The sequence below is a fragment of the Panthera pardus genome, unplaced genomic scaffold (assembly GCF_024362965.1).
Source record: "Panthera pardus isolate Hobbes unplaced genomic scaffold, ASM2436296v1 HiC_scaffold_22, whole genome shotgun sequence".
In the NCBI taxonomy this organism is placed as follows: Eukaryota; Metazoa; Chordata; class Mammalia; order Carnivora; family Felidae; genus Panthera; species Panthera pardus.
The window spans coordinates 47472082-47497702 of NW_026526788.1; the positions used below are offsets into that span (position 1 = coordinate 47472082).

At 46.3% G+C, this 25621-nt stretch overlaps 1 protein-coding gene across 11 annotated transcripts in view; it reads left to right on the plus strand.

Annotated features, from left to right (window-relative positions):
* The window catches only part of MARCHF8 (membrane associated ring-CH-type finger 8), a 120907-nt gene extending 101724 nt beyond the window's left edge, over positions 1-19183 (plus strand). For 10 of the 11 annotated variants that reach the window (XM_019444951.2, XM_053909703.1, XM_019444946.2 and 7 more), the window contains 5 exons: positions 12799-12881; positions 13129-13968; positions 15390-15570; positions 17545-17692; positions 18117-19183. In XM_019444951.2, the coding sequence (XP_019300496.1) occupies positions 12799-12881; positions 13129-13968; positions 15390-15570; positions 17545-17692; positions 18117-18421 (1557 nt within the window). In that variant the 3' untranslated portion in view covers positions 18422-19183. The remainder of the gene's footprint in view (positions 1-12798; positions 12882-13128; positions 13969-15389; positions 15571-17544; positions 17693-18116) is intronic. The other variant, XM_019444955.2, reaches the window with a different exon arrangement.
* The last annotated feature ends 6438 nt before the right edge of the window (positions 19184-25621 follow it).

Below are 25621 nucleotides of genomic sequence, written 5' to 3' on the forward strand. Positions count from 1 at the left end.
TGCATGCCCTGCTCATCTTGGCCCATCCTGGGCTCTGGCCAACCTGTTGTCCATGCAGTATGTCCTTGTAGGCTCCTTGAAGAGATGGGCCTTCTCCCCATGTCTGTGTCAGCTGACCAGACACTGGCACAGATCCTCACAGGAAGATCTGAACAATGTGACAGATCCTCTTCTGCTGTCTCCAGCCTCCCAAGTAGTCAGAAATAAACACATTATATGCCATTTTAATTTACAAACTATATACCTATTCTCACTTGTATCACCCCCTTTTTAAAAGTAAAAGTAGAATCTAGCAAATCCTTTGAGACAATTAGTCTGTTCTTAGGCATATTTCTGACCTCACCATATATCATTCATTCACTTCATGATGCATAAAAAGTAGGGGCGCCTGAGTGGCTTGGTTGGTTAAGCGTCTGACTTCGGCTCAGGTCATGATCTAACGGTCCGTGAGTTCGAGCCCCGCTTTGGGGTCTGTGCTGATAGCTCAGAGCCTGGAGCCTGTTTCAGATTCTGTGTCTCCCTCTCTCTCTGCCCCTCCCCTGTTCATGCTCTGTCTCTCTCTGTCTCAAAAATAAATAAAACGTTAAAAAAAAATAAAAAAAAAAAAAGTAAAGTCCATATGCTCTATGTGATATCGAAGGCCGTTTAGAGTACTTCTCGGTGCATTCCTGACCTGACCTTCCCCGCAGAACAGTCATTCAAAAGCCACAGGCTTCATCCACCTCACATGAATACCTTTCAGTGAATCCTTCTTGTTCCAACCTCCATTTCTTTTCTTCTGCTGTTTGTTCAGCTAGGAATGCGGGAGTTAATAGAACTGTACAGTGGTAGATCATTACTGTCTGAGTGAGATGGCAAGTTTTGCCTTACCACTTTTTTTTTTTAACGTTTATTTATTTTTGAAAGAATGCAAGCAGGGGAGGGGCAGAGAGAAAGGGAGACACCGAATCTGAAGCAGGCTCCAGGCTCCAAGCTGTCAGCACAGAGCCCGATGCGGCACTTGAACTCATGAACTGCGAGATCATGACCTGAGCCGAAGTCGGATGCTTAACCGATGAAGCCACCCGGGCACCCCATTACCCTACCACTTTTGAAGGTGCTGCCCAATGTTTAAGCACTGAGAAAAGTAAGAAGATGCAAATCCAGATGGCCTGTCTGGTTAAGTTGAATGTAACATTATTATTATTATTATTATTATTATTATTATTTTTATTATCATTATTTTATTTGAGGGAGAGTAGGGGAGGGGCAGAGAGAGAGAGAGAGAGAGAGAGAGAGAGAAAATAATCTTAAGCAGGCTTCACGCTCAGTGCATAGCCTGACATGGGACTTGATCCCACAACCCAGGGATCGTGTCCAGAATTAAAAAAAAAAAACAGAGTTAAAGTGTGGAGCAGAGTTTTGTTTTCTGTTTTTTTTTTTTTTTTTTTTCAATATGTGAAATTTATTGTCAAATTGGTTTCCTGGAGCAGAGTTTTCTGCCACAGAGGAGGGCCAAGAAGTTGTGGGCCTCTTCCATTTTCAAAGCAGAGGTTCCTCCTGCACGCGGGAAATCCTGGTTCCTCCAGGAAAATCGCTGGAGAGGTGTGTGCACACATTGCTTCCCGGTGAGCCATCAGCCTGAAATTTTGTTGCAAGATGTACCCTCTGTAATAAGAACAGTTGTGTGATGTAGAGTTGTTAGGCATGAACCAGATACATGGTGCTGGGGGAGGGAGGGCAGGACTGCTCTGAAAGATAACTTTGTTTTTGAGACTGCATTTCTTTCTTGCAGTATTTATAAAATGAGCCTGTTGTTCGATGCCCCTTTAGGCCATGGCGCGTAAAACTCCATCTTCAGTGTAGCAGACATACTCAAGCAGATACTTAGTACCCTTGAGATAGAAGATACAAACAAGGGTTAGAACACAGACATGTTTTATGCTGCCTGGAATCTCCCTTGTGTCTCTCAGGAGACTTTTTCTGTTGACTCAGCCTCCAGCTGGGTTCAGCGCTGGTTTGTCAGCGCTGGTCGTCAGTCACCTGCAGAGCGCATTATGCTCATGCAGTTTACCGATTACAGGTAACTGAAGTTACTTGAAGTTAGAAGTTGAGAGCAGGTAAAAATAAACCTTCTGTCTGTCTCTTTGTATCCCAGCTAGATAGATTTTGTTACAGAGTGATTTGTTACAGGGGGTGTTTCAGTGTTTGTTGGAGGCACCCCATGTTTTCTTGAAGCCTCAGAAACCTAACTCCCCTTACAGGAAACAGGAAGGTTAGATGGGGTGTGTGAGAGGCAGCTAGGTGGCTCATCTGTTTTTAAAATGGGCATCCAAGTGTGATCCTCTTAGAGAGTTAATTAAGGAAGAATATTGAGACATTTAAGCAGTTTCGATCACAGAGTCTTTACCCAGTACTTGGTTTTGTATCAATGGTAATGACGTTAAGTGGGTATCATTTATTGATTCTAAGTGCAAGTTTTCATGAAATTTGTTATCTCATCCTAGTGGTCCATCCTGACCCCCTAAGTGGTCCCCTAGTCACCTTTCCCTGTTTTCAACAGAGCACCTGTCACTCACTGCCTGAGTTTTTATTGATGTTTTTTGTTTGTTTGTTTGTTTTTTTACTGTTGCCCCTTTGCCCCACAAGTAAGTAAGTTCCATGAGGCTAGGGTTATATCTTGTTTGCCCGTAAAACTTCAGAGCCCTGGAGTTGCTTAGTACATGTTTGTTGAGCAAATGTTTGCATAGCGTTGTGCTAGACATTATGTCTAGCTCATCGTTCTCTCCATCGTCACAGCTGTGTCCTGGGCCCAAGCCTCCTGGATTACTGCAGTAACTTTCTAAGAATCTGCCTGAATTCTTGCAGCCTCCCAAATCGGCTACCACCCAGCAACTAGGTAAATAGAATCCTAATGCTTCTCTTGTTAAGCCTTCAGTGGCTTCTTACTGCATTTAGAATAAGATTCAAACCCTCTACTTTGATGTGCCAGATCTAAGGTGATCTGGTCCTGGCCACTTGCAAACTCATTCATTTAAAGCACTTATCATAGTTTATAATGATACTGCAGCAATGTGTAGCAAATCATTATTTTTTTTTTAAAGAAGTAGTAGAATTGCCCCCTAGTAAAAGACCTGTTCTGTTGACGGAGTGCCTAGAGAAGCTGAGGTAGGGTGAGACCCTGAAGGCATCCTTATGGAAAGAGGGGCACTTGAATGCAGCTCTCCATGCAGCCTCACCCTGACCTTTGTCCTGCTGAGGGGTCCTAGGGTGTGGGTCAGCAGGGTTCCCCAGGCATGACCATCTACACCCCACCCTCACCCTGTGCACTACCTGTGCTGTTTGTGTAATCATTTTCTTTAAACGGGCTTACTGTATTTAATTACGTTTTGTATCACTGTATGGTATCTGAAATCACATTTTTGATTTGCTAGTTTTCTGATGTGAAATTAAAACATAGCTATGAAAAATATGTTCTTCAGTATGTCAACTAAACTCTTATTCTGTCACCCACCACTTCTCCTGATTCTGCCCTTTGTGAATTAGCACTGTGACAGACAAGGGGATTTGGGAGGCCATGTGGTGAGGGAGAAGGGAGGGTGGAGGGGGGTGTCTGCTGCAGGAATGTGATGTGCAGCACCTGGCTGTCAGATGGCCCTCACTCCCAGGGTAATTTGGAGCTCGGGCTGGTGAAGGGAATGCGGCGAGGTACAGAATACAGCCTCGGAGTGGTGATTGCTTGTGGCACATCAGGGTGAAGTGATACGCTTCCCTGTTCAGGGGAATTGTACCACAATTGCCCCCTGCCTAAAGGCTGTCTCCTCACTCGGCATAGGGTATCCTCGGCATGAGGTGTCCTTATCTGTAACATAGACAAGGGGGCCCAGTGCAGCATATGTGAGGATTATATGAGTTCAGATTTTGTCCCACACTTAACTCTATGCCTGATGTTGTGCTCTGAATGCTGAACCAAACAGAAAAGAGAGGAGTAAGCAGACCTCCATAAAGTACCTGGCAGATGAAGAGAATTATTATGAAGGTAGAAGACAAGGGGCTGAGGTAGGGAATGAAAAGAACCAAAGTTTAGAAGGGCTGCTTGGGAGAGGTGTAGCTCAGGAGGAGGCACATAAAGCAGAACAGAAACAGTGAAAAGGAGCCAGCCAGGATAGGATTAAACTGTTGAAAACTGGTTGTCCCCTCCTTGGGAAATCCGGGACATTAGGCATATGTACTGGGAGTGATGACTGTTATAGTTGCCTAATTGCAGGGTGCCTGTAAACTGTGGGGCCATGTTGGCTGGGGGCCAACACTGAGGACCACTGTACGTTGCCCTAAAATCTTTTAGAAGAAGGTTGGAATTCCCTGTGGGATGCTTGAACTCAGTCCCACTAGAATTTTTTTTTTTTAATGTTTATTTTAGAGAGAAAGAGAAAGAGAGTACAAGCATGCGCAGGGGAGCGTCAGAGAGAGAGGGAGAGAAAGAATCCTAGGCCGCCTTCTTACTGTTGGTACGGAGCCTGATGTGAGGCTGCATCCCACCAACTGTGAGATCATGACCTGAGCTGAAATCAAGAGGCAGATGCCTACCCAACTGAGCTACACCCAGGCGCCACTGGAGTTTTTTTTAGATACCAGGAATTTGCTTAGGTCAGGCTCATCCTAAGGGCTGGACTTTCCAGAGCCTCTGCTCAGGCCTCTCATAACACCCAGATAAGGCATTAATTTACAATGAGGGAAGCATTCTCATTTGACCCTGGGAATAGGACTTGGTCCAGGTGACACAATTTCTTAAGCAAGTTCATGATTGGTAGCACTTACAGGAAGATGGCAGTGGTAAGCTAGATCTGTATCATGAAGCCTGGAGCATGGGTATTGTCCTCTCTGCAGCCAGGCAGCTAGTCTTACTAGGCTGACATTGCTGAAGGCTGGTACCTAGTAGAATATTTTAGAGCTCTGCATAATTTTATTCAGATACCATGAGCATTATGTGCCTCTGGTTGATCAGATGTTCCTGGGTAGAAGTCAGACTGGACATGTGTAACAAGCCCTTAAAATTATTGCTGTTCTGTTTTTTTGGCAAGCAAATCTCAGTGAATTTAAGCATTGACTCTCCTAGATCTCTCAAGTATTTTCTAGTTTTGACTGCCATCAGATAGGAATGAGTTATAGGAGGATGTCGTGTGTAGATGTAAACACAGCCCTAGGAGGGAGGCCACACACTGTGCTATGGTTGTCAAGACCAGTGTCTGCTTCTCTGTGTTTCTGAGTGCAAAGTTGATTGGAGACAGACTTAGGTTGCTCAGACTTACAGGTTAAGTACAAGGCAAAATATGCCTTTCCTAATTTATTCTGAAGAAAACATTTATCCCAAAGACAAGATACTTACTTTCCTGTGGCAGGAGCAGGGGAATGACTTGGAGGAGTTGAGTGGCATCATCAACACAGTGTAGCCTCACTTGGGATCCTGATGGAGCGTCATGGGCAGTGTTTTGCTATTGGCTCCCCTTTTGCAGAGACCATATTTGCATTTATTGTTTTCTTCTGACTGGTTACAGTTTAGTTTTGGGCTACAGCTTGGTCTCCAGTGGTCTCTTTTCAAAATTTGGTTCCGAGTCTTCTTGTGGGGGGAAAAGGCAGGGTTAAAACCAGTGTCGAATAACACCAGCAGGTTATTTATTTGCCTTTTCACTCTTGCTCTCTCATGAATGCACAGTGGAGCTTCCAGCGCGAGAGATGGCATCTTCTCTCAGACACTAGTGGAATATGTGCTGGTGGCCTTGTGGTTTAAGGTCATCAAGTATAGTAAAGATTGATTGATGTCACCCACATAAACACAAGCTCTTTGGGGACCTCAGTAATTTTTTAGAGCATAAAGGGGTCCTAAGACCAACAAGTTTGAGAACCTGTTTAAACCTACGAATAGGCAGTCACTCCAGAGTGTACTTGTTTTATTCATTCAGCTGTACGCGAACACCTACTGTGTGCCAGGCACTACACTAGGCTAAACAGCAGCAGCTTCTGAGTTAGCATATTATTACAGAAACGTCTTTTTATGAACCTTGATAACTGCTATGACAGAATTGGACCAGGGTAACAGGTACAGTAAAAACCACTTTTTGAGGAGCAACCTGTGGAGGGGCCAGTCACGCAGCGTGAGGTGTTGGAGCGGCCCCAGGAGGGGCAAGGGGGGAGGGTGGAGTGCTGGGTGACCCAGTACCATGATTTTGGATCTTTATATGGTTATACTTGCACGTTCTGGGAATGTGAAACCATCTTTGCTCAGAAATCATTGCCATCAGCGTAGTTTATTGAAAGCAAGCTATATTTGTAAGGTTCCCAACAGTAGCTGGAAGCCTACTTTAGAAGATGAGCCATGAGAAGGTTCCTTCAGCTGTTGCTTTGCCTCTACAGTACTGTGATATATGCCCCTCATTGTGCTGGGGACGTAGTAGTATTCACGTAGTTCTAACTGTCTCTAAAAGGCCACCGAAGAAAAGAATTCAGTGTTAGTGTTACTTGCTAGGCAGTGCTGAGAGTCGTTTATAATGGAACTCATTTTAGGATTCAGTAGTTTTTAGTGCATACTCTCCTCCATGAATCCTATATTGTATATATTCTATATTTACTTTCTTAGTGGTCAGTTTTAATTAATTGCCGTTGTGAAAGCTTGTTCTTGGCACAGCCCTTCATCAAGAGTCAACATGTATTTATCAGAGCAGCTACAGAACTGGCCTCTCCTTCAATGGTAGCTCATTTTTGCAGTTGAATACAACTGGGTATTTATTTATAGAAATCAGAGTCTGTTATAAGGAAGCATTTGTTTTCACAGAGCAACTTCTGTGCTGAGCAGAAAGTTTACTGAAATGCAGTCGCAGCCTGTACTGCAGAGTACAAACACCAAGTGAGACTCTATTTGGCTTTATTATGTGAAGTCAGGCCTGCTGAGGTGGCAGTAAGGGACAGATTATTATCTCGTGGTTTGAGAGGGAGTGAGGATGGGCAGTAGCCTTTAGTAACGTACCGAGCAATAAGTGAACGTAAGCTGGTCTGATAAGCACGATTTCTAAAATGCCCCGTCCTAATGTCCAGAACCTGTGAATGATGAGACGTCATTCCCACGATGTTATATTGTATGAGTGGAATCATGTGAGCTCTTAAAAGCAGAGTACTTTCTCTGGCTGGTGGCAGAAGAGGACACGAGAGATTAGAAGTAAGAATGGACTTGAACATGGGAGGGATCGATGGGGCGTGCAGGTGGCCCCCGACTTGGGACAGCCTGCAGGGAACTGGATCTTGCCAACAATGAATGAATGTGAAGTGTATTCTTCCCCAGAGCCTCCAGAAAGGTGGGAGGCCCTGAGCAGAGGATCGCGTCACATTGTGTGCCAGATTATAAATTCGTGTGGTTTTAAGCCACTAAGTTTGTGGCAATTTGTTACACAGCAATAGAAACCTAACACAGCTGGCAAATGCTGTCCTTGTAAAGGAAAGCCCCTCTCTCTTGGGTGCTGTCAGAGCCCTCACCTCTGAAATCTCTGTGCTGATGGTATAAATTGCTCTCTTGATTAGCCATCTTCTTCTCTAACTTGTTTTGATATTTTGTATTTTCTTTGTGGAAATACAGTAATGACTTCAAATTATTTTGACCATGATCCTTGGTAAGAAATAGTTTTTACGTTGAAACTCAGTTCACTCACAAACACAACTGAAAGAAAAATTTCCTCCAAAAGACTTCATCCTTGTGATGTCAGATGCATTCTGACATCTTCTATTTTATTTCTTGTTTTAAAAATGTAGATTATGACTCACTAGACCAGTTTCTTTACTGGTTTTCTCAGAGTTGGAAATCGATACAGTTGGTTGTGCTTCTTCTGTAGTTTTATTTTACTTCTTAAACTTTTAATCACATGTTATTTTTTAAAAATCAATTTGTAGGTAGTAAATGCCTACTGATGGTAAAAGTGGTGTCATGGTTGGGAAGGGTCTCCATTGAAGTACTTGTTTCTCCTGCCCAGGGTCCCTGGTCTCCTTCCACATGTCAGAGCAAACCACTGTTAGGAGCCTTGAAGTGTGCACCCTTCCCTGATAAATAGTCTGCACAGGCCCACACAGAGCATGGCCCTCCCCTCTGCCCATTCCCTCCTTGTGGCCAGTATGGACTCCGCTCCAAGCCCAGGGGCACTGAGGTTATGGCAGGCGACTGTTCCCACAAACAATGCTGAGCAAACCTCTCTGTATATATGTGTGAGGATGGATTCCTGAAAGGAGAATTGCTGGGCCCAAGTGAACGTGCATTTGCAATTTAGAATCTAATTGCCACATTGCTATCTTGTGAAGTTTAGCCGTTTGCTTTGCCACCGGCGGTGTATAAGCATGGCTGTTTTCCCGCACTTTTGCCAACACAGGTATTCTGTGATTTAAAAAAAAAACAGACTTTTGTTGTTGATAGTACATTTTGTTATAGTTTTAATTTGTATTTCTCACTGTAAGAGAGGGTAAGGTAAGCATCTTTTTATGTTTTAAGAGCCATCTGTACTTTCCCAATTTTTTCTGTTAAGTTTGAGGTCAATTGTAAATAGGGGCCTTACTTGTCTCTTACCCTCCTTATCCAGTCTTTCTTCAAATTGCTCCTGGCTTAAAATCAAATGAACCTAGAGGCTCCTGGGTGGCTCGGTCAGTTAAGCGGCTGACTCTTGATCTTGGCTCAGGTCATGGTTTCATGATGGGGTGGAGTCCTGAGTTGGGCTGTGTGCTGACAGCAGATTCTCTCTACCCCTCTCCCCCGCTCGGGATTCTCTCCCTGTCTCCCTCTCTGTCTCCGTCTCTCTCTCCCTCTCTCTCTCCCTCTCTCTGCCCCTCTCCCTTTGCCCTTCTTCCACTCTCTCAAAATATAAATAAATAAACTTAAAAAAAAAAAAAAAAAAGCAAATGAACCCAACCAGACCATTTCTTGTGGCCCTGTACCTGTTGATGTAAATCAGAGAGTGAATTTACTTTTGTTAGGAGCCTGAGACCTCAGATGTTTAAAAGAAGCTTTGCTGATAAAAGAAGGCCCAGTGGAAGTTTGCAGCAGAGAAGAAAGAGGAGGTGGCAGAGAAGGGGGTTGGGAAGCAACCTAGTGGAAGGAGCGAGGGAAGGAAGTGAAGCAGGAGAGCCGGGAAAGGTACGGCTGGTGTCTTGCAGAGGGAAAGTCCCTCTGATGTAAAATTGGTAAGTTCCTGCCACGGACTGAGAAGTGTACTCGCTGAGTCTGCCCTTTGAATGGCAGTAAGTTCTAGCAAAAAGAAACAGGGAGAATGAAGTGCCAGCTTCTACCGAGGCTACATGGGAAGTTTTCTTTTGGTTGTTTCTGACAGCCTTGATGAAATCATTTAAAACAGTGAATTATATGATAGGGAAGGGCAACCACTGAGTGACTTGAGTAGTGCAAAACAAATTGTCTAAAATTGTCATTCCTAAGAAATAAAATCAACTGGGAATGGAATCTCTATGTAATCCAGAGGTTTATTTTGTGTAGTTGATTATGACATCTTAAGAAGAGGGGTTTTTATGAAAATTTTTTTTGTGGTGAGATTGCTTTACATTCTTTTTTTCTTTTCTTTCTCCAAAATCTGTTTATTGGGATAGTTTCCCATTCATGTCGATTCAGGGTGCTTTCAGTGCTGCTTCCGTCTGAAGGAGTGTCCTTCTGTGAGCCTTGCCGATCCTCTGTGGGCTGGCACAGGACGGTGGAGCAACCCACACACAACACCACTTTGCACGTGTCTGAACACATGGTGATTTTGTAGCACCCTGGGCACCTCACGTCCAGGAAGTAGGAGCTGGGGCTCTGCACCAGGCACTTCTTGTGCTTCCTCTTGTCTTCTGAGGGTGGATGCAGGAGGCCCTTCGCCGAGGGGCCTGTTCTCCAGGGCAGGTCATCACTGCAGGAAGCTGTTTTACACTCCTTTCCATGACCACAAAGTCTCTTGTTTGAGGACGGACAGAGAGCTCCAGGAGCACGCGGCTTTAATCTTGTTGACACGTAATTTTCTCATTATGAACATTTACACATACTTTCATCAACAGCAGTCCTGTGTGGTCTGATCTTGTGGAGGAGAAAGGGTGTTCTCCTTTTCCCTTAAGGTGAGTGCTGTTGCCCCATAACCTCCCCCATGCCACCAGCCTGCTGCCTCGGGAAGAGTGAAAGAGCTGTCCAGGGGACTGCCAGCCCCTTGACTTACCTTGACTCCCCTGGTTGGACCCTGGCGCTGTATTTGAACTGTATTTGTAGGCTTCCTTTTGTCCTTGCTGTTGATGATCAGTCCAGCCTTTGAAATCCTCGTTGGTAGGTTGATAGATGTTCTATTCAGCTGGATACCAGCTACGAGTTAAGCTCTGTAAAGTTGTTGATGCTATGCTTTGGTGATCGTTTTACACGAGGACTGGTCCTGAGCTTCAACAGGTGCTCCTCTTCAGCTGATAACAGCCGGAACCTCTTATGGAAGCTCTCATGGCCCCACGAATCTTGCTAGTTTTCTCATTCAGCTGGCATAAGGCATTTGTTGGTTTGTATTCATATAAAACAGCAGTAAGTAGATAGTTAAAATTTCCTTGAAAATCATGATCTAATAAGAGAAAAATTTTCTCTGTACTTGGGAGGCTTGTTGAGGCTTGGACATTTATCATCTTGCTGAAAAGTGTCTCATGATATTTTTTGTGGCATTGGAGAGAATGAAATGAGGACAGGGGCCCAGACAGAGGATGCTGAGCCTGTTCCTGTTTCCCAGATAAGCAGACAAGGGTCTTGGGACCATTGTCAACATCTCATAGGTGTGACGCTCTGCTCTAAGTACAGACGTGACTGTGTGCATTCCCAGGAGTCCACCTGAGACACGAAATTCGTGGGGAAGTGATCCCAGGTCCTGTTGTGTGTGCGGACTGTCCGGCTGCCTACTTGGTGCAGGCCTTGTTCTCCTCTGAGGCTCTTCGCCCCTGCCTCCAAGCACTCCCCCGTTGCGGGTGTGTAATGATGCAGTCACCACCCAGACTTCCCTTTTGGACATGGATCACTTGAATTCAGAGCAGGAATGAGAGGCCATTTTCCCTTGATTTCAGCTTCTTGTCTGAGACCCATCTCTTCCCAGGACGCTGAATATTTTCCACATTTAGTTAGAACATGTGGATACTTCGGTGACTCAGAAGAGGTGCTAGTTGAGTAACACTGCATGATTTTAGCATATACATGCTGTATGATATCATGTAACTGCCTGGACCAGGTTTCAGGCTGAGCTGGATTTGAAGTGACATTTAATTCTCTTGCTCGGGAGCAGGAATAGTGGTCCATTGAAGCCCTCAATCAGAGTGCCAGTCCTGGCTCTCTTCGGGTGGGTGCATTTGCTGGAGAAGGCGGATGGGGAGAGCTTCTGGACAGTGGTGCTGCCTGTCTTGGTGGCTGGCCCGTGGCAGGGGTTCTGTAACTTGAGTGCCAGGATGAGAGCACACCCGTGGAGATCGCACTTAGCAAGAGTGGAGGCTAAGCCTCAGCTGGGGAATTGTGGGCCAGAGTGGGGCTCTTCAAAACAAGGAGCAGTACTGAAGGCTACTTGGGGGGCCTGGGGAAGGTAGGGAGGTGATGTGGGCTTGCTCTTAGTAATGGACTCCTAGTACTGTTTTCATGTGGCCGTTTGGGTTGTGTTGTGTGGGGCACATGCTCACTCAGGCTGACTGTCTGAGGAGGGAGGAATGCATTTATATGAATATGTATGGTGCTCTGAGGGCTATAGGAACACAGGAATTGGCAGCCTAGAGAAGGCAAGGACCACACAGAGGTTGTAGGAGGCTGGGGGACCCTTTAGCAGTGGCTCTGCTTCCTCAGCTCAGGTACACCCTTATATTCTTGTTCCTCTCCTTCCACTTCTCTTCTTATTATGGTGCTTTCTCACCTTCCTAGAGCTCTTGTCTCATTTTGGGTTATTCACAGCCCCTCAGTACTCCTGGTCTATGCCATGACTTTGTGCTATATGTTCTTTCGAATTTAAGTTTTCTTATTTTTCTTAATTCCCAATCCCATGACTAGGACTCTTGGGAGCCTTCTGTGCTCAGCCCCCTTCTGGGCCCTGGGTTGAGCTGTGGATTGGTGGCTCTGTGGTTAGCTAGTCTCTTTTTTGTGTAAAGAGCTCTGATAGGGTAGCAAGGTTTCACGGACCCAGTGTGAGGTTAGTAGTAGAGAGCACTCACAGCCTGCTATACCCTTGATTAGGCTCATCCCCAGAACCAGGTTAAATAAAGAGGGCCAGGTGCGAAAGGTGAGCACTGGCATTGTCGGCACCTCACATTTCTTTTGCATTTGCATATACCATCTAGTACTTGGTTCCTCCCTCCCTCCCTCCCTCCTTCCCTTCCTTCTCTCTTCCCCCCCTCCCCCCACCTCATGCCCAGCCTGGGGCTTGAACTCACAACCCTGAGATCAAGAGTCACATGCTCTACCTGCTGAGCCAGCCAGGAGCCCCTCTGTCTAGTACTTGGTTTCTTGATTTATGTATGAACTAATTAAATTTAGATGCTCAGGAAATAAAGGACCACTGAATCTGCAGGAGATCGGTATTACTGCTCTGAAGTCTTAAATATTTCTTGGCTACACTTTGACCCACATAAAGGGAAAGAGTGCTGTTTGATTTGTTTGGTCTCAACTCATAGGGACCTAATGGATGTTATTCACTGAACAGTAGGAAGGGCAGATGTTCTTAGATTCTCCATCCATTGCCGTTCAGAAGGGGATGGTGTTCACTGTCCCCTTTACTCTTTCCTCTGAAACTGACTGGAGGTGTGTCGTTGCAGGCTGGGGGTTCTTCGTTGGCGTCGGCTCCAGTGTCCGCCTTCTCTCGCACTTCTGTCACGCCATCCAATCAGGACATCTGCAGGTAACGCTCTGCTTCAGATGTTGCCGTGGTTCACGTGACATCCCAGAAATAAGCATTAGTGCCTGTAGGTTCTCGATTTTCCATTTGCTTGGTCAGAATGCCTTTGCTCTAAACAGCTGGCCCAATTTTATGTGCTGTTTGCTCACCAAGTTACCACATGAGTCTCATTTCTTCACTTTGATGTCTATTCTCTTTTAAGATTGTTTTTTACTTTCTGTGCTTTTATTCCACTGTTCTCTGCATGCAGTTCCAGTGCAGTGTGTTCTGAGTGTTGTCACCAAAGTCCCGTGCAGTCTGCCGTTGTCTTGAAAGCTCCTCAATGCCAGAGTTCTCTGACACAAGGGCTCACTGTGACAGTTATCTGTAAAGACACATTGTCAAAGAGAAATTCCTGTGGTTCAGAATGGACCCAGGCCTTGAAGCCTGCTGACAATACCAAAGCCAGAAGAATACTAAAGTTCTCAAAATCCCTAAACGATGTGGGTGAGAAGCCCCAGAACACTTCGGAAAGTTTTGACTATGTGGAAAGAACTCGCTCCGAAGGGAAATTGATACTCCCTCAAGATCCAGGTCTCAGGATTAACAGGTTCCATCAGAAGGAAAAAAAAGCACAGCATCACAAACCTCTTGGCAGTTCCAAACATTCTTGCGTTTCATCCCTTTCTGCCAACCGTTCAGTTGCCTCAGAGGTGGAAGCTGGCAAGGGGGGCATCCACGTCCCTCTTTTGGAAGAGAGAGCGGATGCTGAAGCTGTGTCCAGGAGCCGGCGACTGCTCCGGTACCTGTTCTCGCTCTCGCACGGCTCGAGCGCCAACAGCCTGCACAGGTTCCATGAGCTGGAGGGCTGTGCCGCGCCCCTGCACACCGCCAAGTCCTCCAGCGGGCTGGCAGGGAGCATGGGCTTCTGCTCTGATGAAATGGGAGACGACGATGTCTTTGAGGACAGCGCATCTGCAAAATGGAAGAACAAGGTCCTGCGGGCACCCCTCTGCTCAGTGGAGAAGGACAGTGACCTGGATTGTCCTTCTCCCCCCTCTGAAAAATGCCCCCCCATATCTCCTGTATCCACATCAGGGGATGCCTGCAGGTTGGTTTGCCAAGAACCATCATTCTGGCCATCTCTGCTCCCCATACCTCTGTGGCCTCATCTTGCTTTAATATGTGAAGTTTCAGGAAAATGAAGTAATGGGTGGTTATAGACAATTGTGGGTTAATAATTTTCTCCAGAAGAATGGAGTATTGGTATCATTTGAAAAACCAATTTTTATGACATGGGTCCCAAGGTAGTTTCACAGATGATAAAAGAGGGAGAAGCTACACATATTAAAGGCCAAGCTGACTCTTCTCAACCAAAACTAAGTAGACTTTGCTTAAGGAGATTGGAAGAAAGAAAATAGTATCTCCAGTTTTCCAGCTTGATGATCTAGACGTTAAGCCTTGGCGGCCCCTCCCAGCCTCATTTTTGCCCTTTGTTCCACTTGCAACACAGTGTGCATGGGAAGAGGCCGTTCTTCAGTACCATCTGCCTTCCTTCTTTTTAACTTGGATGCAGCCACCTCTGCCCTCATCCTTTCTCCACTTCCACCCTTTGTCTTCCTGTGTGCAAGCATCCTTGTCTGGCCTCCGGAACCTTTCAGAATTTGCTTTTTGTCACCAGGCTCATCCTTTCCCCATTCTAGCCTTTCCCTAGGCTCCCCTTCTCCAGGCCAGCTGGTACATTTCTAACAGTTGTCTCCGAAACCTCTCTCACAGAAACAAAGAGCTGAGAGTCTGGCCAGGGCCAGGACCTGGCTCCCCCCAGGTCAGGTGTCCCTACCTGCTCTCCAGCTGTTGGAAGAGACCCTTCTGTTTCTCACAAGTCTGAGTTCTTTGAGGTTAGTAGCTATATCCTCTTGTATGCACCCTTAGAAGCCATGAATGGTTTAAAATTCTCATTTCCTCAAAAAAGAAATAAAATTGTAGCCCCTTATCATGGGGTTTTTGGGTCCAAGAGAGGTTCTGTGTTTTCTCTGTTTACTCTCTGAGGGAGGACGGAGACGTGTAGTTGTGTGTGAAGGTGAAATTAGTGATTATAGATAAAAGCAGATTTGTCATCTTTTTAAGTCACCGGTAATTTTGGAAGGTAGAGTGCTGGTTTTGTTTCACACAGAAATTTTTTCCCCTAATTATTTTAACATGTTCTGAAAGATGCTTCCATGTTGCCTTAAATTCGTCTCTCAGTGACATTTTTAAATCTTCCCAAAAATGGCTGCTTTGTCATTTCTTGTATCATTTTTTCCTCTCTGATGCCAAATGCCATCCAGACTTTCCACGTTGGTGCGGTAAGCTAGAAGTTCTTAGCTTGTAGTAATCATTCTCATCCGTGTCTGTGCGTTTTTGTGCTTGTAGTCGTTTCTGTGATGTTTGTCGCTGAAAGTTTTCTTTGGGGGGGGATTGACCTTCCCCCGAAGCGTCCTCTTCCCCTGTCGTGTGGCCCTCCCGGTAACGACTGGCCTTCCTTTGCTGCAGGATCTGCCACTGTGAAGGGGATGACGAGAGCCCTCTGATCACCCCCTGCCGCTGCACAGGGAGCCTCCACTTCGTGCACCAGACCTGCCTGCAACAGTGGATCAAGAGCTCCGACACGCGCTGCTGTGAGCTCTGCAAGTACGAGTTCATCATGGAGGTCAAGCTGAAGCCTTTGAGAAAAGTACGTGTGAGGACACGTTCAGAAGTGCTCTCGCCTTGCTGAGACGAGAGCCCTGGGAAGAGTTAGCACCTTGGACTGGATGGAGCCGTAGCTTGCTTGTGTTCATTTCTGTAAGAAGTGGGGGCTGTGCATACATTCGTGCTACAGAAGTCATCGTTTCCGTTTCTGATTTCCCACTCCCTCCTCTCAGGAAGAAGCTCTTTCTGACCATTCAGTCCTAATGTGTTTTTCCGTCAAACTAAGACTGGTTGCTTATCTGTGTCAGTCATTTTGCCGTTGGCCACAGACTGTTTTGTGACATCTTAGGAGTTAACTTTGTACATATTAACTGCTCATGTCTTGCCTCTGAGTAGGACTGTACATCAGACATCAATTAGTATCTCTCTCTGACACAGAGCACAGAATGAAATAGTAAATTTATTTATATATTGTGATAAATATTTGCTAGTTGGCACGGTGAGGGTGGATGGGAAAAGAAAGGAACCACAGGCCTTACATAAAATGCACCTCTCTTCAGGCCCCAGGTCACTGCCCCCTCTGAGCGAGCCTGATCTGGCAGCTGCCGCCCGTGTAATGGTTTTCAGTGTGTCTTTCTATATGCCCAGCATACAAGGTTTTGTTTGGAAGAATGAAAGACTTGTTCTTATCTCGGAATCTCAATATGTCAGTTCAAGGAAAATCACATGATCACATCGAAACACCTGACAGTGCGAAGGGAACGAAGATTAAGTCGCGGCGGAGCATGTCCAACAGTTCAAGGAGGAAGCATTGGTTGTGGGCTGGAGCGCTGGGGGAGGGGAGCGGTGGTAGCTTCACAGAATGTTTGGGTGTTGAAGCCGTTCTTGAAGGAGCAGTAGGATTTGGAGTACAGCGAAAGGAGTTTAGAGAGGTCACATTGTCTGTGAAGAAAAGCATACACCGAAAAGGTGAGGGTGAGCATTTCAGGACCGTGTGAAAGGCTTGGACTGAGTGTGTCTTGGGGAATAGCCGGAAATCAGGGAGCAGAGAGCATTTTAGGAGGGAAGCCAAATGAAGATACCGTATAAAACCACAGCAGAAAGCCATCTGGATGTTGGAGAAGACAGCTGCAAACTACTTAAAAAATGTTTTTCCCCATAAAAATAATAGAATTTGTTGGATACCTACTCTGTGCTGGCCTCTCAGGTGAGATGTGTAGCCTTTGACCAATATAAACAATCTAGGAGGCTGTACTTTCAGCTTATCCTATATAGAACCATCTGGAAAGTGGCTGTGATTAGGGCTGGCCAAGGATATGCAGAGTGTTTATGCTTTGTTCTTTCTCTCTACCCTTATATGTTTTCTTCTGATTTGGAAAGCAGTAAATGAAAAAGAAAATCTGGCTATTTGGAGCAAATTAATGAGCTCCTAGAGGAGATGGGACTGGCAGAGCCTGCTTATACCAGGAACTCTTAGCATCGATTTCAAGCTGTTGCTGCCAAAGTAGCAAAGGACCAAAGAGTGAGCGCCTTCCGCCATCACTGTCACGATGTAGTGTGACCATCTGCTAGTGTGTTGTGGCGTCATCAACCCTCTTCCCCTCACTCATGCAAGTCAGCAAGGCAGGGAGGTCTCATGTGTGCCACCTGGGTCTGGGGCCAACATGCCGTTTTCATCAGGCCGAAACCTAGAGTCCTTTAGCTAGCCATTAGTTGTTTGCCTGCAAGAATAAGCAGACAAAAGGATTGATTGGTGGTTGTGGTTCATAGCTCATCTTGATCCCAGCTTCTTTTCATTGCATACAAAGTTGGCTGTCGACAGAATACCAGTGCCTGGTACCTAGTTGAAGCCAAGTGGTTTAAAGAGAATGACTTGTAGTATTTGGGGAAATTCATCTAGATTGGGGAAAGGGGAGGGGGGAAAAGCCAGTCTTCCCCATCTACAATGCTGTCACCTTCATTGTAGCCCTTTACATTTGGGGGCCTACACCTCATGCTCTGCGTGTTGTCTTTCCAGTGGGAGAAGCTGCAGATGACGGCCAGCGAGCGCAGGAAGATCATGTGCTCAGTGACGTTTCATGTCATCGCCATCACCTGTGTGGTCTGGTCCTTGTACGTGCTCATCGACCGTACCACTGAGGAGATCAAACATGGACAGGCAACAGGTATGTGCTCAGAGTGACAGGTGAGCTCGGTATGGAGATCGGGTAACACGCTGGGGTCATAGGATTGGAGTGTTACTCCAGATTGGTATTTAAGTCAGACTTCAGATGTCTGGGTTTCTGGAGTGAGAGCATTAATTATGAGGTACCAAGCATCCTTTTCGGATGATTCTCTTGCTGTGGTGAGTAGTTTTAAAAAAACCCAGTCAGAAGAGATCAAATCAGGGAAGGAGAGAATCTCTGCAGACTGTTTCCTAGAAGAGCACGAGGATGAGAGAGAGTGGACACCAAGGACACCCTGCCTTTGGTGAAGCTAGATGGATGAGTGAAGAATCCATTGGTTACGGGAAGGTCAGCAGTTGTGTTTAATTACTTCAGATCTTAAATTAGGTGTGCTGATAGACTAACTGGGTTTTTCCCCTTCCAGGAATCCTAGAATGGCCCTTTTGGACTAAATTGGTGGTTGTGGCCATCGGGTTTACTGGCGGACTTCTTTTCATGTACGTTCAGTGCAAAGTATACATACAATTATGGAAGAGACTCAAGGCTTATAACAGAGTAATCTATGTTCAAAACTGTCCAGAGACCAGCAAAACGAATATTTTTGAAAAATCTGCACTAACAGAGCCCAACTTTGAAAATAAAGATGGACCTGGAACCTGTCATTCCGACACAAACTCTTCTTGTTGGACAGAACCTGAAGACACTGGAACTGAAATCGTTCATGTCTGATTTTGTGGAGGGTGTAGTTTTCCTGGACATCGATGAACAGCTGAAGGAAATTGTTTACTGCCAATTCTGTACCTTTTTTTATGTCCTTTAATAGCATAGACCAGGCAGGCGACTGTTTTTTTAATGGCTTCTCTTTTTCTAAACCCTCCTTAGTGAATCTCCCAGAAAGCCCTCACATTGGCTGTGCGCGGCGGGGTCCCACTTCTGCCCGCACTTCCACGGGAAGGGAGGTCCCCGTGACACTGCGAGGGGGAGCTGGCTGGGTTCTGGCCCACGAAGCCTTGAGCAGTGAGAGAATAAAATGCCGGACCCTGAGAAGAGCAGGAGCCGGGTGGCACCCTGGCCTCAGCGCCCTGCCTCTCCCGGTCAGCAGCAGTCCCCCCACTGGAGCAGAATGTGTGGGAATGTCTAGTCATGCCAGAGGATTTCCTCCTCACCAAGAAGAGCCTGGGGAGTTGATGCTGCCACTGACGTTTCTCCTGAGCAGACCGGGCAGTGGTGCTCTGTGCGTGGTGGCGAGCGATTCACTGAGCAAACAGCACTTTACAAAAAGAGAATCTTTATTTTGTAGTATGTGTGTCCAGCGGGATTGACATTTAAAAGAACGTCTCATTTAGAAGCCTTCCCTTCATGACCCTGATTACCTATCTCTTTTACGTTATGATAGATCTAAAACCCTTTTTGCCTTATATATTCTAGGAAACCTGACATCTGCTCTGTGTCCATAAAAGGAACTTGTGGCTATAAAACAGGATAAACAGGCCTGAGGCTTTTTCATAATGTTTCATGAGAATTAATGAACACCAGATGGCAATTTGAGCGTAGTTCCTGTGGTTTCAGGCCTATTATATGGCAAGTCTTCATGTCACAGGCCTGCCCCAAATATTTTTTTTTTGTCAACACTGAAAAAGAAGGTTTTGTGAGATCTAAACAAAAGGAAGGAAGTGAGTAATTAGAACAAAACTGAATGTTTAAAAATGATTCCTTTATGGACAACCTCTCTGGTTCGTGCTGGCTTCACACTGACGGAGTGAGCACACACCGCCCTGGTCTGGGGCACGCACACTGCAGGCACTCCTGGGCGCCGGCCACCTTGGACAGCTTCTCCTGGGTGGCTCTGTGGATCACTGCTCAGGGCAGAGAGACAGACGGGCTGGCTCTGGGACAAAGGCCAGGAGCGAGTAGCAAACTGCCATGGCCCCACTGGGTCACTGCCCCCAGCCACACCTCCACCCATTTATCGCCTTAACTGGACTGGACAGCGAGGACCCTTTAGGGGCCCCTGGCCCTGTAATCAGTTCGTTCTGTCATCAGGGATTATCTCCTGTACCATTTTCATAAGACAAAACCAAAATCACCACCATCAAATGGCCTTTGTCCCTTTAAAAAGTCTGCTTAAAGTTATGTTTTTAAAAACCCATTTCTCTGCACCAGGTAAATAAGAGTCATCTCCAGAAAAATAGGCCAAGAGGGTCTGCAGTGTAACATCATCATGCCCAGAATACTTCCTCTCCAGGTGACTCTGCATCTGCAGAGCCTCCTATAAGGGGAAGGCTGCTTGGGCGGGGGAGGGGGTGTCCTGCCCTCAGTCCTCTGAACCTTAGGTGCCCCACCTGTCCTGTTTTGAGGATGAAGCAAACACAAGATGATTCCTTTGCCTTTCAGACTGGAAGTGCTGTGGTTAGTTTTGAAAGCCAGGACGAGGCCGAAGTGTGTCTAAGCTCTGGGAAGGGCGTGTGGTAGCAGGCTTTGCCCTGCCACCTCCTCCCACCCAAAGTCTGACTCATCAGGATCACGGATCCCTGTCTAAGGATCTGCTCTGCCGTGGCCTTCCTCTGGTTGGGCAGGCACTATCCAACCATGGCAACCCCTGAAAATAGGTCAGCCTGCTCTCGCTCTCTCGCGGACTCTATCGCGCTCTCTCTCGCTCTCTTATCTCCCAGGCCGCATCCGGTCCGCGCCTGTGTTCACTGTGCCCCAAGTGCAATTACCCACACCCCTTCTCAGCCTGGGGACTCCAGGCAGCTACACGCTGTCCACTCAGGGGAGCTGAGTCCTGGTCGGCCCTGCCTCTACCCCTTAGAAACTGCCCAGGCAAGGCCTCTTGTCCCTGCCATCTTCTTACAGCGAATGAGTAGTCACGTGAAGACTGGGATAGAATTTTAAGTGAGAATCCTTCCCGTCTCCCCTGATGGAGGCCCTTATGCTGAAGCTGAAAGTCACTGAGACTTCCTGCAGATGGGAAAGTGTGCTTTAGGTAAGGGTAGCTGCTGGGCCGCCCACCCGTCATGGTTGGCACCCCGTAGAGCAAAGGTGCCTTTATAACCATGACCGCTGTGTTGCTCCCATGCCTGACCAGGTTGTCACGTGAAACCCTTACTTCTTTTCAGGAAGGCCTAACACCATCTCATCACCTCCACCAAACTCCTAAAAGCCTTCTGCCTGGGGACAGTCCATCCCACGTCCTTCTTTCCTGTTCTGGGATGGCACACAGATGTCCCCTTGCCTTTCTCTTTTCTTGTAGGTTCTAGTTGAGCTCCTCTCACCCCTTTCTTAGTCCCGGCCTTATTCCCCACCTACTGAACTGGGAAGCCAGAAGCCCTGGAAAGGTGCTGTGCTGCCATCTAGTGGGGGAAGCAGATCTGCCAGGTGTACCTTTAATCCACATCAGCTTGCCCTCTAGTTTTTTGGGGGTTATTTATTCCCTAGGCTCCCCGCCCCCTCCCATTCTGCACCTGGCTTTGTGGGAGGATGACACTTGGCTGAACCAGAAATGTGGGATGAGCCTGTGGGTCTCAGGGCCAGGACGGCTGATACTTGGGGGCCAGGCAAAGGGGAGAGGGGAGTGGCTCAGGGGTGTGGCCAGCTAGCTCTCTCTGATTTGGCCTTTGCTTCCCCAAAAGTTACAGTATGGCTCGAGGGCTTCTGACTTTGGCCGCCAGCAATAATTTGTTTTTTTTTTTTGTGCCCGAGTTGATTTTAAGAATTCCTGGAAACTATAAAAAGGTCTCATCCTGCTCCAGGCCTCTATGTCTCCTCCTTTTTCACCTCCTTCCACCGTTTTCAATCTTATGGGTCTAGTTTTCAACCTTGCTGGCGTGCCCTCCCTGGCTCCAGACATGCAGGCCCCAGGCAGTGGGCCAGCGCAAGCGCATCAGGTAGTGCCTGCACAGTTAGGGCTGCTTCTGCTGCCTGGTGGGTCAGCCACACGGCTGGCGGAGGCCTGCAAACAGCAGGGCCGAGATCCACGATGCTGTGCATTTGGCCTGATGCAAAGACACTTTTTGAATACTTTCCCTTTTAGATCTGATTTGAAACATGCAGCTTCCCTCTCCAGCCCAAGGAAAGACCGAAACATAAGGGAAGAAAAGGATTTATCTTTGTTTCGGAAGTAATTAAGTTGTGCAGCTATTTACCTATTTAGATGCAACGTTTATAGAAAGCCGATTGTTAATAAAAACCAAATTTACACTGGCATGTGTGGTGTAGTTTCTAAAAGGCACTTCACATTTGAAGATTTTCTTAACTTGGAAACTTTCTAGTTCTCTAAATGTCTGGTTTTGTATCCTTTTGTGTATGTTCACTGTTTCTCAGTATTACCACTTGAATAATTCTCTGGGGGGTTGTTTCTGTTATATACGGGGTGTCTAATTGCAGCAATAAAGCATCTCTTTAAAAAGGAGTTTTGCCATGAAAGTATTTTCCTGCAAAAAGCCTGGGAACACTGGCAGGCATTCCAGTGGTTCTGATCCCCTTTCCCCATTCCTCTGGCTTGCACGTTGGGAAAGAAAATCACACAACCTCTGGAGGTATCTGTTTTCCTCAGCCTGTCCCTGCAAGGGGGGACGATTCCCCCAGACGCTGGTGGTTGGTGAGGACAGGGTGGTTTCAGGGGTGCAAGCATGGGAGTGAAGACCGAAGTAGCTCACACAGGTGTGCTGCTTTCAAACATCCAGGCTCTACTTGGACTCCATTCCCTATGAGAAGCCAGATTCAAGTTCAGGATGGGTATGCTAGTGGGACCATTGGAACAGATTATTGCCTTACTGGCCTTATCTGTTGAAACAGTTACTGAGCCACAGCCTAGCTGAGGAAGGGGACCCAGGGAGGACCAGCAGGATCTCTGGCAATAGTTTGGCCTGGCTGCCTCTCCCGGCCTCCAACAGAGCTTCCTGTGTTGTGGTGTTGCCTCTGGGTCTCGAGACTGCAAACTGCCCACAGGGCTGTAAGCGCTGAGGACAGCACCTGCCTTTACCTGTGTGCGTGAGGTGAAAACAGGCCAGGATTGCCCTGTATATACTGTACCCTAGGCGAGCCCAGAGGATTCGTCCACCGGTTAAGGGTACCGTAGTACCTACCAGGAGACTTTGGAGCTAAGCAGGAAGATATTTGGCCAAGTGTCCTTGCCAGTCTTCTGGAGCTGTTGAGACTTCTGGAGGAGGATACGACCATGTAACAGCTGAACAGGTACGTGCTTGTGGGAGAGGGGGGAGCCGGGAGGACCCCTGAGCTAAAGTGGTCAACTATTGGCTGGAGGGGTTGTAGCAGGATTCTTACCCAGAGAGTCCTGACACTGAGGCTTTTCTTTCCAGGAAGCAACTTTATTCGTGCCAGCACCGCTCAGTTGGGTTCGTACCCAAAGGACTGAGCCCCTAGTGCCATATGGCATAGTTTTTCATATATTTTTTACTTCTTTGTCTCCCATATGAGGTAACACACAAACATGTAGTCTGATTAAGTGGTCTCAGGTTACAGGGTCGGGAGCAATGTTGTCAAGTATGTGAATAGCAAGGTTGCCTTTTGGGTTTTGTTTGTGTTTTTTTTTTTTTTTTGCCTTTAGGGAGGGGACCCTACCACCGGGTGAAGAGGGTGGAGCTGAAAGAAGAATCTGCTTTTGTAAGAATGTGAGGTGGGGGACACTGAGGGGAGCCTCTATTCTTTGGGGGATCCACTGAATTTGATGAGTTTGGTTGCAGAGATGCCTTGTTGCGCACAGGTTTGATGATGCTGTCCCCAGGCCTTTCTGCCCTTTAACACCAGCCACAAAGTGGGGGGTGTGAGGGGCTGCAGGCACACTTCCAGGGAGCATTTGCATCCTTGGTCAGGGCAAACCCCTTGCAGGCCAGCCTCTTGTTACATAAATAAACTCACAGAGGTACAGCTTTGCCCGTTAATTTACATATTGACATACTTACTGTTCCTCATTACTCAGGATGTCAGGCTGGCCAGAGGAGGATCCATGACTCATGGTGCTAAAACAGAACTTCCCAGATGACCAGGGGTGACTGGCCTCTCTTTGGGAAAGATGTCTGATTAAACATTCAGGGGCGGGGAGGGGCCAGGGGAGGCGTACAACCATCAAAGCTGTCGGCACGGTAAAAAACAAAAACGAAACCAGAACAGAAAATCAAACACAGCCCTTGTCTCAGGGAAAGGCCTTGAGCAGGAATAGCACTGGGAGGCAGGGGGTTCTGGGCCACAGTCATGCAGTCAAGGCGTCACATACTTTTTACGTATCTGAAATACATAGGAAACGCATGTTCCTTACTGCAGTCATCACCTCACATCTTGCTTTTTTCACCTAACAACTGGATTTAGGCAGAGATTTTAAGGTTGCTAACTTGACTTTTGAGGTTAGAAACAAAGCTGAAACACCACATCCATGACATTTATCTTTGTACACTTGGGAGGGGGGGCAGTTCTGAACATAAGTTCCTAGAAGTAGAAAAAGGGGTAAAAGTTGCAAAACTGACCTCCACAAAATTATGCACTTACCTTCCCACTGTGAGAATCTTAGTCTTCCTTCCTTACATTGTATCATGTGGGTGTTAGTTTTTTAATTGTTACTAAAATGATTGCCATTCCCTTTTCTCTCACTGATCTTTTACTTTGCATTTCTTAGATAAATGAGGTTGAGCATCTTTTGTTTACTGTGCATGTCTGCTTATGTGAATTTCCATCCCTTGGCTATTTCTCTTGGATTTTTTGGTATATTTTATGTTGAATCATAGGTGCTTGGTGCCTTCAAAAAAATTTTTTTTTAATTTTTTTAAGTTTATTTATTTTGAGAGAAAGAATGAGCAGGGGGAGGGGCAGAGAGAGAGGGAGACAGAGAATCCCAAGCAGGCTCTGCACTGTCAGCGCAGAGCCCAATGTGAGGCTCGAACCCATGAACTGTGAGATCATGATCTGAGCCAAAAGAAATCGAGTCAGACCTTTAATCAACTGAACCACCAGGCACCCTTGAATCATAGGTGCTTTTTATTTTATTTTTCATTTTATTTTTAATGTTTATTTTTGAGAGAGAGAGAGTGAGCGTGAGTGGGGTGAGGGGCAGAGAGAGGGAGACACAGAGTCTGAAGCAGGCTCCAGGTTCTGAGCTGTCAGCAGAGAGCCCGACGTGGGGCTTGAACTCACGAGCTGTGAGATCATAACCTGAGCCAAAGTCAGATGCTTAACCGACTGAGCCACCCAGGCGCCCCTATAGGTGCTTTTTATGATGAAAGAACATTAACTTCAGTTTAAGTAACTGGCAAAGAAGTGCAGTTTGTGAATTTTTAAAACATTTTATTATGAAATTAAAAAAATGTTTATCTTGAGAGAGAGAGAGAGAGATTGAGCCAGAGAGGGGCAGAGGGAGAGGGAGAAAGAGAATCCTAAGTAGGCTCTGCTCAGCACAGAGCCCCATGTGGGGCTCGATCCCATGAACTGTGAGATCATGATGTGAGTTGAAATCAAGAGGTGGCCACTTAACCGACTGAGCCACCCAGGTGCCTCTGAAATTTTTTTAATATAAAATTTTAAATAATTGCATAGTATTCATATACCTTAGTGTTGCATAGAATTCATATACTTTAGATTCTACAGTTAACATTTGGCTATATATGCTTTACCACATATTTTCATCTATTAATCATGCTGTTCTTCCATCAGCTTACTTTTTTAATGCATTTCAGAGTAAACTGCAGCCAGAAGTACACTTAACTTCAGTTTGCCTTTTGTTAACTAGAATTCAACATTTGTTTATGGTTCTTTTTGTTCGTAGGAAAAATTTACATACAGTGAAATGTATAAATCTTACGTGTACCATCTGATGAGTTTTGGCATGCATGCCAAATGTATGCATCTGTATAACCCCAAACCAGATGTTCTGTATCAAAATGTGGAACATTATCTCAATCCTGAAAATTCTGATGCCCC